General features: G+C 35.3%; 1 protein-coding gene across 6 annotated transcripts in view; it reads left to right on the top strand.

Moving 5' to 3' along the window:
• The window catches only part of LOC140699842 (uncharacterized), a 287621-nt gene extending 275645 nt beyond the window's left edge, over positions 1-11976 (top strand). For 4 of the 6 annotated variants that reach the window (XR_012078094.1, XR_012078095.1, XR_012078091.1 and 1 more), the window contains one exon: positions 11757-11976. Coding sequence is in view for 3 of the 6 variants with exons in the window: in XM_072972355.1 (XP_072828456.1) it covers positions 11757-11824 (68 nt within the window). In the remaining 3 variants the exon portion in view is untranslated. Of the gene's footprint in view, positions 1-11753 lie in introns of all 6 variants that reach the window. The other 2 variants (XM_072972359.1, XM_072972354.1) reach the window with 1 other exon arrangement.
• Positions 11977-14554: the final 2578 nt, after the last annotated feature.

Genomic DNA, 14554 nt, shown 5'->3' on the forward strand with positions numbered 1-14554 from the left:
TACACTCTCCTCTCCCTGCTCTCCGGCATCAGATACCCTGAGCACATTTTACTTCCATTGCCTCAGCTCTTCCTCCTAATCCATGAGGTCACTTTCCAATGATAACATGCTGCCAGCAACAGCTTAATAAACACATAATTGTTTCACACCTTTTTACTACAAAATAATAATCATGATAACAAGAAAGGCTTTGGAAAGAAAATAAAATAAAAAAATAGTATCACTCATGATCTTGTTTTAGAGAAAAGATGGTATTCTGTCTACTTCATAATTCGGCGGTTGTGCATGTGTGTGATTTATAATCATAGTGGTGACGTAGAAAATTTTATATGTATTTATCTTAACACTATGCCAACTATTTCTTCTGTCATTATTATGAATGTTGCATGCTATTTCTATTCTTTAGTATGGTAAATTTAACTATTAGCCAAAATGTGAATGTTTAGATTATCTCTGACTATTTGAAATAAAAGCCAAACTTTGTGTATGTGTGTGACAGATTTTTCTCCTATGTGAGGACAGTTTCCTCCATGAGCAAAAAGTTGGTTTAAGGTTATCTACTTTTTAAAGGTTTATGATAGTGAATTGAAAATTGCTTTTTAGGATGTTTGAGCCAGTGTAAAATCATGTCAGAAGTACAACTAAACTGCCCATTTTATTGCCAGCACCATTACCATCATTAATTATTTTCTTCATTACTCATCTGCTAGATAAACATGAAACAAAACAATACATTATTATGCTAGCTTTATTTATCTAAAACACTAAGGTATTGACTTTTTACTTCCACTCATGTTTTCTATGTTATCTGCAAGTAGATATTTCCCTCTACCCTTTAATCTACAGGTGACTTATTGTTTTATTTGTATAAGTTATTTGGATGTTACTAATACTATTATTTGGTTGAATTATTCTCTCTGGTTTTATTTAACCTTTTTATTTGTGCATTTAAACAGAGAGTTACTGAACTCATATTAATTCATGTGTTTTTTCTTAGAAACATTTAGATTTTTTACCAATAATTCTGCAAGATATTTAAGGATGTACTTTTTTGTTTGGTTTACATCTAACTTTTACCCATCTGGAATTTAAGTTGGTATTTCGTTCAGAAGAGGTTGTACTTTTTTAAAAGCATCATCTAAATCTAGAAGGAAACAGAGCCCAGGTGGTAAAGACAGTGACGGCAAGAGGGAGAGAGACCACGCTATTATAGCTGGTAGTGGGGGATCACAGAACATTTCACAGGGGGACATCTTTTAATTTAGCCATGGAGAAAGGAAAAAAGACAACAGGTGGGGTTGTGCGTGAGTTCTAAGTTGGCTCAGAGGATGTCACTGACATAAGACCGTAGAAGCTTATTCTGAGAATTGTGATTAGCCCAGTTCAACTGCAGTGAGGTCCAGCAGTGAGGAAGAGGCATGTCAGGGGATTAGTGCCTGAATACTGAGTGTCACTGTTTAATTCCAGGCTCAAACATGCATTTCATCACTAGGAAAGTAATAACTAGGTATCAAAGGATTTTGTTCAAATGAGAGGTATGAAGGGGTTAAAAAACAAACAAAAAATTACCGTGGCACAGAAACAGTTTCCTGGGATGGGAGATGCCTAACAGTACAGAGGCTAGTGTAGATGATCAGTACTGGACTCTGAGCTAGGGCAAGGTCAGTGCAACTGAAAGTGGAGCTTTATATGAGAGAAAACTGTGGAGGCAAAGATCTCTTAAAGTTCAAATTAATGGTAGGAACAGACAGCAAATGAGTTAAAGATGAACCCAAATTTGTCTTTTGAAGTATTGATTAGTTACTAGTGTCAGGTATCTAATATGCACTTGAAATTGTGTGTCTGCAACTCAGGAGAGAGACTGTGGATGTAGATAGTAAAGTCAGTAGTAGAGGTATAGATGGAGCTGTGGAATAGGTACCGCTACCTGGAAGGGCAATGCAATTTTGAGGAACATGTAAGGGGTTGGAGTTGGAAAAGACACCGCCAAAAGGAGCAAAGAGAAAATAAGCAGGAGAACAGGACAGGGGCTGGAACAGCTTGGCGCAGAGGCCTAGCAAAATGCAAGTCAGTAAAGGCCTTTGGAATGGGGGTTTGCAAGGTATTGAGGATATTTTTTTTAAATCCTAAATATTAAAAAAAAATCAAAAAACCAAGTTACTGAGCTAGACTGCAAAGACTTGAGGATTTCATAGTGGAGGAAAGATAAGAGTCAGCTAGTATAGACTGCTTTTTAAATTATTATTTCTACAGCACAGGAAAGGGGAAGAAATGCCAGTGTAGCTTAAGCAGGTATTCAATTCAAGAAACGTTCTCTTAGAAAGAGAAAAATGGTTTGACATTGATAATATCTTTGTTGTTCATTTAGCATGGGAAACTATTAAAATAAATAAATAAATAAAGAGGCAAACATAAAAGGAAGGTATCCAGGAGGCTATAAAAGGATAAACAAGGACCATTCATTCAAAATACAAAGCTGGTAGGGGAAGAAACATAGGCTTCTAAAGACAACAAAATGAGGCAATTCCATATTATATAACATTGACCCAAACAAGCATACGAAGACTTAATTTATGAGAACAAGGGGCCAGAAGTAAAACTGGAGGGTAAAGAAAAGGAAATGTTTATAAAATCTGTCATTAAAATATATCAAATATTTAAGATGAAATAAAATATATTTGGCAGCATTAAGAGACCCACTATGATGTAAGAACAAATTTTTAAGTAGATGCAAAAAAAAGTTTGTGGATTCACCTAGCATTATAAAAATGCTTTGTTATTATGCTTCTTCAGTTTTTCTGCTACTTATGAACACATCCAATAATCATATTAAGAATGCACAATGCATTTTTAGTATATATGACAGAGGTGGGGACAAGAATGCACAAGATACAGTTCCAACCAAAGAGTTTAGAAGGTATGAAAGAAGAGTTAAGTGATGACAGACTGGACTGATGGATATGCAAGAATCAGACGATGAAAAACTTGGTTTGACATATTAAAGATACTATCCTGAAGAAAAAAGGGGTTCATTGGAGAATTTTAAGCAAGTATGTATGCTGTTTGGGTAGAGAATGAATTGGAGGGATAATACTGAAGACGTGGGAGACGAGTTAGGTTACTGCAATATGCTGAGGCTAAGTCAGCAGCAGCAGGGATAAAGAAAAGTTTTTGATATGAGTGCTATTAGGCAGCTTAATGAGAACGTCATTGATTGGACTAAGGTGAGATAGGAGAAGAGTCCAAGATCATTCTGTTGGTAGAGAGTAGTGCTGTTAATTGAAAAATGGTAAAAGAAATGAGAGACATGTTTCAAAGTGTGGAAATAAAGATATTGGTAAGGTAAAAATGGGAAACATTGGAAGAGTATATGATTCTAGGTAGGAAATAAACACATAATTGAAATAGCATACCATGGAATCCAGATTTGGGCAAATGAAGTCAAAAGAGATAAGGAGTATAATGGAGCTAGAGATCAAGGTGGCTCACAAAAATAGATCCAGTGGATATTAGGGAATGGAGAAAATTAAAGGCAAGAAAATTCTCTTAGTAGACTGAGACTCTCACTTCCAATTTTAGCCTTGGATTCTGTGACAATTAAATGTGTTAATAACTCCAAATCGTACACATCTTCAGTCCTAATCTCTAAAAGCTCAACATCATATTTAAAACTAATTTATCTCTTTATCTTGATCTTTCAATAGATATCTCAAACTTAACCCATTTCCCAAAATGATCATGTTATTTCAGAGAAATACTAAATTAATTATGTAAGAAAATTAGCCCTAAATTAAGAGCAATCTTAACAAACCTTTAAAAATTAAAAGCAAATCTTAGAAGGCCTGATTCCAAGTAGCTTAGCTTTTGACAACAAAAGTCAACTGTATTTCATGGATACAACAAAACCTACTACTCACTATAAAATTTTAAAATGCCCGTCATCCAATCAAAAAATACTAGTTATACAAAGAATCAGGAAAATATAATTTATAATTATGAAAATAATCATTCAGTAGAAATGGATACAGAAATGATGAAGATGATACAATTAAGTGACAACCATAATAAAAACAGCAATTATATATGATCCATCTACTCAAGAGAGCAGAGGGAACCATGAAAACATGATAAAGTGAAAAAGGAAAAATGTAAAAGAGATCGATAGGAAACTGGTAAAAAGCGTACTAAAAGTGTATTTGATTGGAATAATACAAGACAGTCACTACATAGGAGACACTTCAAAAAAGTGAAAGCTTCAAGATAGAGCAATGGAAAGTATAAAACTTAAGCACAGGGAAAAAAATGAAATGAACAAAGCATGTGATAGAATATACAGGAAACGAACACCAGAAAATTAGGGGAAGACAGTAAAAATATTTGTAGAAACAACAATAATCTTGTGATGAACTATATTATAAGTTAGGGGATGTCAAACTACTAACTGCAGACCAAATTTAGCACGTGGCCTGCTTTGTATGACTCCTGAGCTATAAATCAATTTTACATGTTTAAAAGGTTGAAGAAAGAAAAATAAAATGTGACAGAGATGGTATGTGGACACAAAACCTAAAATAGTTACTATTTGGTTCTCACAGAAAGTTTATCACTGAGATAAACTCTCAACCAAAGAACAAAATGAAGCCCAGGCCACATAAATACAAAGAAACAATGCCAAATACTTTCAGAATCAAATTAATTTTAAAAATCAATACAAAAGAGAACATCTTCAGACAGAGTGAAGTATTGTGTACAGAGGACAGAGGAATGATAGTGGAATGCTTTTCAAAAATGGTGCAAGCCAAAAGAGAGAGTTTAAATATAGTGCTGATGGAGAAACAAAAACTGTCAAACTATCAAACTTTCAACATAAGTCTTCTTTCAAAGATAAAGTATAATGTTTTAAAGAAAAAAAAATGAGAGAATTTATTGCCACCATGTCTGCACTATAAGAAATGTTAGTAAAGTTCCTGACACAGAAGATAGTGACAGACAAAATATGGATTAAACAAATGAAGAACATTGGAAATACTAAATGCATAAATGTATTTTTCTCATTTTACTATCAAGCCCTTTAAAAGGTAGTTGAATGTTAAAGTGTGTTATAAAATGTATAGTATGTGTAATATAATGCATAATAATGTCACAAAATATAGAAAGCAAAAATATAAATGTTCTGTTGCTGTGTCTTACATTATAAACGAAGACATATAATATTTTTTACCATAAGTAAATGTATATATCGTGGAGTCACTACTAGTGTGTGTGTGTGTGTGTGTGTGTGTGTGTGTGTATAATATGGCTAAGAAAACAAACTGTGGAAATGGAATTAAATAATTTTAAAAAACACTAATAAAACAGAAAATAGTAAAAGAGGGAAAAAGAAACAACACATGGGATAAATAGCAAGATATAGATATAACCCACATATATTGATTGGAATAAACTAAGTATAAAATTTACCAATATCAGGAGTGAAACAGAGGTACATTACAGGCCTTACCTGTGCTAATAGGATAATAAGGAAATATTCTTAAAATATTAAGGTTTCCTGAAGAAGTATTGAAAATCTGAACATCATACTTATATCTAATAGACAGATAAAGAGATAGAGATATTAAATAAATTGAATTTGAATTTTTAGCTCAATACTTTCCAACAAAGATAAGTCCAGGCCTATGGCCTATCTTGCACATAATAATCCTATACAAATTCTTCCAAAAAAAAATAGAAGTGAGAAAAATTCCTAATTCATTGTGAGGGCCAGCCTCCCCAGTATCAAACAAGGCAATGTTATTACAAGAAAAGAAAACCACACACCAGTGTCCCTCATAAACATAAATGAAAAGTTCTCAATAAAATGGTAGCAAATTAAGCCTAGCAATATATTAAAAAAAAAAAAGGTAACGTATTATGACTGCAGTGTGCTGAAAGTGCAAGGTTGGTTTAATATCTAAAAAATAATGTAATTCACCATACCAACACTATAAAAAAGAAAACCCACAAGATCATCTAAAACAATGATGTAAAACATTTGCAGAAATTTAACACCCGTAGTCATGGCAAAATTATTCAGCAACCTGAGAACAGCAGGACACTTCCTCCACTAGATAAAAGGGCATCTACAAATCATGCATAACTAACATCTTACTTAATTGTGGAAGAAAATATCCCAGAAGATCAAGAACAAAGAAAGGATGTTCACTTTCTCTTATTCTCCATCATCCAGGAGGACCTATCATCTCAATAATGCAAAACAATTAATTAAAAGTCAATTGATTGCTAACTAAGAAATATAACTCTTGTAGATTACATGATGGTCTAGAAAATCCCAAAAGATCCTATAAAAATATTGTTAGATCTAATAAGTCAGTTTAGTAAGGTTAAAGGGAGCAAGATCAACAAATGCATTGTATTTCTACCTACTAATAGTTACAATTGGAAATAAGTTAAAATATGATTTATAATATTACTAAAAACATTAAACACATAGGTGTGTGTCTAAGTAAGGTTTGTATGCTGAAAGCACAAAACAATGATCAAAAAGATAAGACCGAGATAAATAAATCTATATTCTGCGATCATGGAGTGTAAAATTCAGTATTATCAAGTTCTACTACATCTGACCCATAGAGCCAATGCAATCATGATCAAAATTCCTGAAGGATGTTGGTAGATATGAAAAAGCCATTTCTAACATTTGTATGGAAAAACAAATGATCTTGAATAGCTGGAATAATTTTGTGTGGGGAGAATAGCATCAAATAATTCAATTTACAATACATGTGATTCCTGAGATGCCCAAAAATGATCTCAACACTGAGGCCCTTGAAGATTTAGAGAGTTCTTAGCCAACGTAAGGGTCTACACGGTGGGACTGAGGTGCTTAGGTTGAAGGGCATATTCCCTGGAGATGCATCACTGATTCTGGATTGCATGCATTTGCGATGGCACCACACAAGGTCACAGTGTACCTGTGTCCTTCTGGTCCCCAACACTTTCACTCTGGTTTAAACAGATTCCTGGATCCCTGAGGATAGATGCCCAGACGCTGTAACCTCCTTGCTGCTTACCAGTTAAGCTATGCTGATATGGGTTATTCCTCTTGCCTCTCCACACACCTCTCACAGGTGGCAGATTTCTTCTATACTTGAAGATGCAGCTCAAATATCATTTTCTATTTGGGAAGCCATTCATAAGTCTTCTCACATCCAGATAAGTTCTATTTACTTTATCTCCTCCACGCTTCTACCACATATGTCACATGGAATTCTTTCTTTCCCTCTCTACTCTTTTTCTATTTATGGTTTTTTTTTCAAGTCAAGTTCTCAAGAGCAAAAGACAGAATTACTTATTGCTGTTACTCCAGCATTTAGCAGGGGACCTAACACAGTTGACATCCATTAAGAATAATTATTAAATGGTTAATAATCCTCAAATATTTCAGTACTCTGTCAACCGCTTTATTAGTATCTTTAAAAAATATCACATACTCATTTTAGTGCTTGCTCCTATTTTATAGATGAGGAAACTGAGGCATGGAATAAAGTAACTTACCCCAGTTCACACCACTAGTAAGCATCATAGATGAGTCTGTGTTTGTTGAACTCAAGAATTCTTATCAATTAAACCAGATTATTTGACACACAATTCTGACACCTACCACCACTCTTGGCCCCTAGCTGGCTATGAGAACAGCAAGATAAACTTCAGCCTCTAAAGCTATTATTATTTGGGAGGTAGTGGTGGACAGAGACTGGAAAATTTTTATTTCTTTATTTTTATTTCTTTCTCCTTATTTATAACCAATTTCCTACCCTCTGACTTTAACATTCTCTCTAGTTTGTGGTGAGGTTCTAGAACTCAGTTACTGAGTTTCAGGGACATACAGCTGTGAAATCCAGGGGACAAAATGGGAAAACAGTTGCAAGAGGGGCCTATCTTCCCTCTGTGTCCTAGCTCTGGAACCATATACCTTTTTAGGGACTAATGAGCATGTCATGTTCTCCCCTTTCCCTGTACTCCTGGCTTGCTTCAGGGACAATTCAAACAATTAGAAAGAACAAGAATGCAGAATATTCTCGCTCCTCAACAGTTTTTGAATCACCAGGGAAATTTAGCTTCATCATTAGGATGAGACTTGAGATAATAAAAGTCTCAGAGGATCTGAGATACAAAAATCTCAGTTATTTTTCTCATTTTATTGTTTGGCAAACAAATACATTGCCAGCTTACCAGGTCTAAGACATCCAGGCATGATGCGTAATCATTTCCCTTATGTATGTCAAGTGTCATAAGCCATTTATAACCATGAGAAATGAAGAATTACCAATTTAAAAAAAAAAAAACCAATGTCCCTAAACAGCTTTGCTTTTTACTATTAGATATATCTCATACAGGGTGAAAAATACTGAAATACTATCCTCCATGTTTTAAATGATGGTCAGTACAAGAACTTAAATGTAATGCAGCCATCCCCCTTTGGTACCAAGCAACAGCTGACGGTTTATTCATGCTGCGTCACTCATTACACTTAATAGCAATACATCGGTCTTGGCATAACTGAAATTTAGTAAAACTATGTGGGGAAAGTGTGGATGCCTGTCTTTGAAATGCATTACTTACTCAGACTTAAAAATCAGCAGCATAAACTATGCTGAACTTACACAGAAAACCACAAAGTGCATTATTAGCAAGACATACCAATGAATCGCCATAGTGCCTCCCTTCTACCTACTTTTTATTCCTTCCTATCAATTACACTCTCCACGAGCATCATCTGATATTCCTATATACTTTACAGTGCACTATTTTACATTAACTTTGACTTTGCGTTTGACCTTCGGTTAGGAGAAGCTTTTTTGTACTTGTATTAAGTTTGGGATACTCCAGGGGATTTTTAAACACCGAAGACAGCACGGAGATTTCCTTCAAAGAGCTTGCAACATGTTTGTGGAACTAGACATACGCACATGAAACAATAGAAGGATAATTACAAAGCAACTGTCAATAAAGTAAGGCACTCTAAATTGAATACATAAGTGGGTCAATTAATTATGTCTTTATGCTATCCTTGTAGCTTTTTTATACCATTATGTTACTCCATTCAAAGTGTAAAATTCTTCAAGCAGATAGGGCAACAACCTGCAGACACATGTGACTTATTTCAGTAACAGCTCTTCCATTGTTTCTCTTATTTTATCTGTTCAGTAAGTGATTATTAAAATCAGCCCTTAAAAAGCTGAAACTCAGGATAATTCGTCTCAGGGTTCATCTCACTCATAGCTCTAGAGATTCATGAATAGTGAGAGGGCTAATGTTTTCGCCATGCTTAGTAATTTCTTGGCTAGGTGTTAGTTTTAGAAGAAGATCACAATAATGAACTTGTAGCCAAAGCCTGGGTATCAACCGACATTCACAGACTCGTAGGCAAGGGTAATGAAGGGACTGTTTCCATAATGAACATTCTGTCTTAGGGTTTAATTACCAAGCCAGGAACCTCGGCTGTGATGCTTTTTTAATAGAAGGTAGTGCATTTCTAATTTAGCATTTTTTCATTGAAAAGTCTCATTAGCTGAAACATTCCAGTGTAAAGGATTATCTAAGTGAGATAGAGGGTGGAGATATTCCAACTACATTTTCAATAGAAGCCTTTCTCAGAATTTGCTACGTTCTCCTTACCAATCTCTCTCTTATCCAATAGATGGTGCCTGGTGCCAATTTGTCCATCCTCACTATGCGGTAACATGCTAGCCTACAATGCCTCCCTCAGACAGAGGAAAACTCTATCATTTTACTTAATACTAGGACTGTTTTGGTTGCTGCCCACTCTGAGATGTCACATTCAACTGAGACAGAGTTCAAGCTGAGTCTCAAGGATTGACTCAAGGATCTAGCGATTTTATTACCCTGCTTACAAATCTCTTAGACTTTGGGATTTGACATGATGACCCATGGCAAAATAATCTGGCACTCTCCAAAATGAGTTCCAATACCCTGTTCTATTAGATATATATAATATATACAATTGTAGAGCTTCATTCTGACTTTCTAGACAAAGATATTCGATACATACAGGAGATCAAGTACATGAGTTACTGTCAAGACAAAAATAAATGAAGGAAGGGGAAGAGAAGGAGGGAGAGAGGGAAGAGAAGAAGGAAGAAAAAAGAGGAAGGAGGGAAGAGGGAGGAGGAGGAAGAGGAAGAAAAAATACTTCTTATCAGGAGCAGACAGTAGTCACTAAAGTTTCAGTTAAAGTACTACCAAGTGTCTTTGCTATTTGAACTCTGCTCATATTTGTTCTCCAGATAAAATGTACAAGAAACACTTCATTAAGGATGAATTTCATTCTTCCTACTGATACAGGAGAAAATTGGGGAGAGTGAGAGGATGGCCGTGTCCCAGGTCTCGGTGTAGTCCCTGGAGTGCACCCAGCCAAGTGAGGGTCCATGGCTTCACACAGGAAACAACTCAAGAGAGAGCCACAGTTGAGTAAAAGTAGATTTATTCAGAGAGGCGTAGACTCCATAGACAGAGTGCAAGCCATCTCAGAAGGCAAAAGAGAGAGCAAGTAAGGCACAGTATTCCTAGATTTATATGCCAACAAGTGAGAGCATTATTCCAGCTATTTTGAGGAAGGGGCTGGGATTCCTAGGAATTGGGCCACTGCCCTCTTTTTGACCTTTCATGGTCGACCTTGGAACTACCATGGTGCCTGTGGGTGTGTCACTCTCCATGCTAGGACATTTCAATGTGTATAATGAAGCTCGAGGGCCACTGGAGGTCGAATCTCCCATCATCTTGGGCCTCAGGGTCTATAGGGAATTGACTTTTCCACCACCTTGGTGCTGACTGCTGTGTCATTCCCTTAAGGGCTGTGTCCTGCCCCTTTCCTTCCTGTCTCACTACTTCGTTCATCTTTTCATTGGTTTTTATTAAAGTTGTCATGATATACACATAAGAAAACATATTTCCACTCTATCAGAGTTGTTTTAATGTTTCTTTTTTAATTGATTGAAGTTCAGTTGATTTACAATGTTTCAGGTATACAGTGCAGTGATTCATTTATATATATATATCATATTATATATATTATATATATATTCTTTTTCAGATTCGTTCCCATTATGGGTTATTACAAGATATTGAATACACTTCCCTGTGTTATACAGTAAATCCTTGTTTTAATATTTCTCATACATATTATTTGAATATTTGATTATAAAAATGAGTAAGTGCTGTCTGGAAAGATTTCTTCAAAATGAAGAAAAAGGCAGGAGTGTATTTATAATTACAGAAACACGCACAATATATTAAATACCCATGAAAGGTTAATCTAATGATTCTCTGCAATAAAGAGTAATTGGGAGTAACTGTCACTTTAATATTAATAACCACTAGCTTTTTAATGGAGATGGACTGCAAAATTTATCTGGAGGTTATTCTTTTAAATCACCAGATTCAAAGAAGCTATAAAATGACTTTTGAAGACTTGGTTCAGTTGGAGATCATTCAACCAATCCATTTCCATCATAAGGTTATTTTCTAAATGAGTAAGGCATGTGGGGGGGAAGACCTGTTACAATAAGTCATCTGATCCAGCAATAGTCTATTGTCAATGCACAATTATTCCCTACAGTAATGCCTGAAGGCTTTTGGTGAAACTGGTTAAATAGTTAAGGAGGCACACTGATCTCAGTACTCCTTTTCCCCACCCAGTCTTTTATTTGACTTTAATCCCTATTTTCTCTCAGTAGTGAGGATTCTGACCATAATGGAAGATAAATGGGTAAAGTGTAAAGAACAGAGTTTGCTGAATGACTAGACACCGGAAAAGATTGGACTCACACACCCTAGGCAGCATCAAGGGGTAGCTGAAGGTACACAAATGTTTTTGTGCTTCAGTTCAGATGATGAAACAAGCATTATTCTAAAGAAGATCTAACAGAATAAAGTGCAGCATGAGGAAATTGGAAAGCAGTCTGTATGGACTGTATGAGTCTTATCTATGGAGAAGACCACCACTCTTCCTTCTGCCAGAAAAAAACCCACAGGTTTTGGGTAGGTCTTCCTGATATCACACCGTTCAATAGTGGGATCCTATCACAAATCAAATCACAATTGCCCAGATGACTGCATTGGTGATTAAACTGGAGGAAAATGAAAATCCTAGACATTTTTATAAAAGAATATCATGATCTGAATGAACATCTTCCATCAGGATTTCTTAAATGCTGGCCATGACCAAGGTAAGTTTTGTTACTGTTTTCTTTGCTATTAATTCCTGTTTTCTCTCTAAATTACTTAATGCATCTATAGAAAGTGAGAGATCCCTGCCCACTGTGACAGGAAAATCAAAATTGCTAAAAGATATCTCTAAAATGGAGCTGGGAGACCATTAAGGAAGTGTGAATTATGCACATCTCAGCTTTGATGGAATTGGAAATTTTGACCACATATTGTCCTAAGGTAGTCACCCATAACATCTGCCAGAAACTCAGCATACTTATCAGAACCTTACCCTAAAATAACTTATCAAAACTCTACCCTAAAATAACTCATGATTCCTTAAGGATAAGTATTTCCTGACTCATATGAGAGTCAATCACAATTTTTGCCAAGCAACTTTTTTTTCCTTCCAGTTTTACTGATATAATTGACATACAGCACTGTATAAGATTAAAGTCTGCAGCATAATGATTTGACTTACATATTTTATAAAATAATTACCACAGTAGGTTTAGTGAACATTCATCATCTCATAGATACAAAGACCAAAGAAACATAAAAAAACTATTGTTTCCTTATAGTGAGAACTCAGGATTTACTTATTTAGCAACTTTCATATATAACATAACAGCAGTGTTAATTATATTCATCATCTTGTACATTATATCCCTAGTAATTATGTATCTTATAACTGGAGGTCTGTACATTTTGACTGCCTTCAACTCCCCCCTCTCCTGACCACCCCACCACCTCTGGTAACCACATATCCGATCTATTTTCATATGAGTTTGTTTGGGAAACATAACTGACCTATAACACTGTTAGTGTTAGCTCCTGTTACAAACATAGTGATTCAGTATTTCTGTACATTAAAAAATGATCACCAGGATAAGTGTAGTTACAATCTATCACCATCATACAAAGATATTACAGTTACTGACTATATTCATATCTGTGACTCATTTACTTTGCAACTGGAAGTTTGTACCTTATACTCCTCCTCTCTTATTTCTCTCCTCCTCCTTCCCCTCTCCCCTTTGTCAACAACCCACTTGTGATCTTTCTCTATGACTCTATTTCTGTTTTGTTTATTCATTTTTTTTAGATTCCACACATAAGTAAAATCATACAGTATTTATCTTTATCTGACTTATTTCACTTAGCATAATACCCTCTAAGCCCATCCATGTTGTCTCAAATGGCAAGATTTCATTCTTTTTATGGCTGAGTAATATTCCATTGGGTGTATTTATGTGTGTGTACACACACACACACACACACACACACACACACAACCACACCTTCTCTACCCATTCATAGGTTGCTTCCATCTCTTGGCTATTGTAAATAATGCTTCAATAAACATAGGAGAGCATATATCTTTTCAAATTAGTGTTTTTATTTTCTTTGGATAAATACCCAGTAGTGAAATTGTTAGATTATATGGTAGTTCTATTTTTAATTTTTTGATGAAATACTGTTTCCCACAGTGTCTACACTAATATATATTCTCTCTGACAGTATACAGGTTCCTTTCCCTTTTCTCCACATCCTTGCCAACATGAATTTTTTTTATCATCTCTTTGATAAAAGCCTTTTGGACAGGTGTGAAGTGATATTTCATTGTTTTTGATTTGCATTTTCCTGATAATTGGTGATGTGAAGCATCTTTTCATGTTCTGGTTGGCCATCTGTGTATCTTCTTTGGAAAAACCTCTATTCAGATCCTCTGCCCATTTTATAATTGGGTTGTTTGTTTTGATAGTGAGTTGTATGAGTTCTTTGTATATTTTGGATTATTAACTCCTTATTGGATAAATAGTTTGCAACTATCTTCTCCCACTCAGTAGGTGGCCTTTTCATTTTGTTGATAGTTTCCTTCACTGTGCAAAAGCTTTTAGTTTGATGCAGTCCTGTTTGTTTACTTTTGCTTTGGTTTACCTCACTGGGCAACTTTTAACAACCTTGTGGCTTTTTGTCTTTATGAGCTCCTGACCTTTCTCTTGACCAGAACACTGTCAGGTTTTCAGGTGTGTCTCCTGAATTGCTGTTCTCAAGACCCCAAATAAACCCTTTTCTTACTTGCAGCCTCCTGCATTGTTTTTGGTTGACACCACCATGGCATTGTAGCAGACACACAAGAAAGGGAAACATAAAGTATGAGAGAGAGATCAGGGCAAAGGCAGAAGGAATCTGAATACCACATTATCAGCATTTTAGATGACATCTATTATGAGCATGCCTTCCTATTCTAAACAGTTATTTCCTGATATACTACATATACATTCTTTTCATAAAATTAAATCCTGTTTCAACTAGGGCCATG

The sequence above is a fragment of the Vicugna pacos genome, chromosome 11, assembly GCF_048564905.1.
Source record: "Vicugna pacos chromosome 11, VicPac4, whole genome shotgun sequence".
Lineage (NCBI taxonomy): Eukaryota > Metazoa > Chordata > Mammalia > Artiodactyla > Camelidae > Vicugna > Vicugna pacos.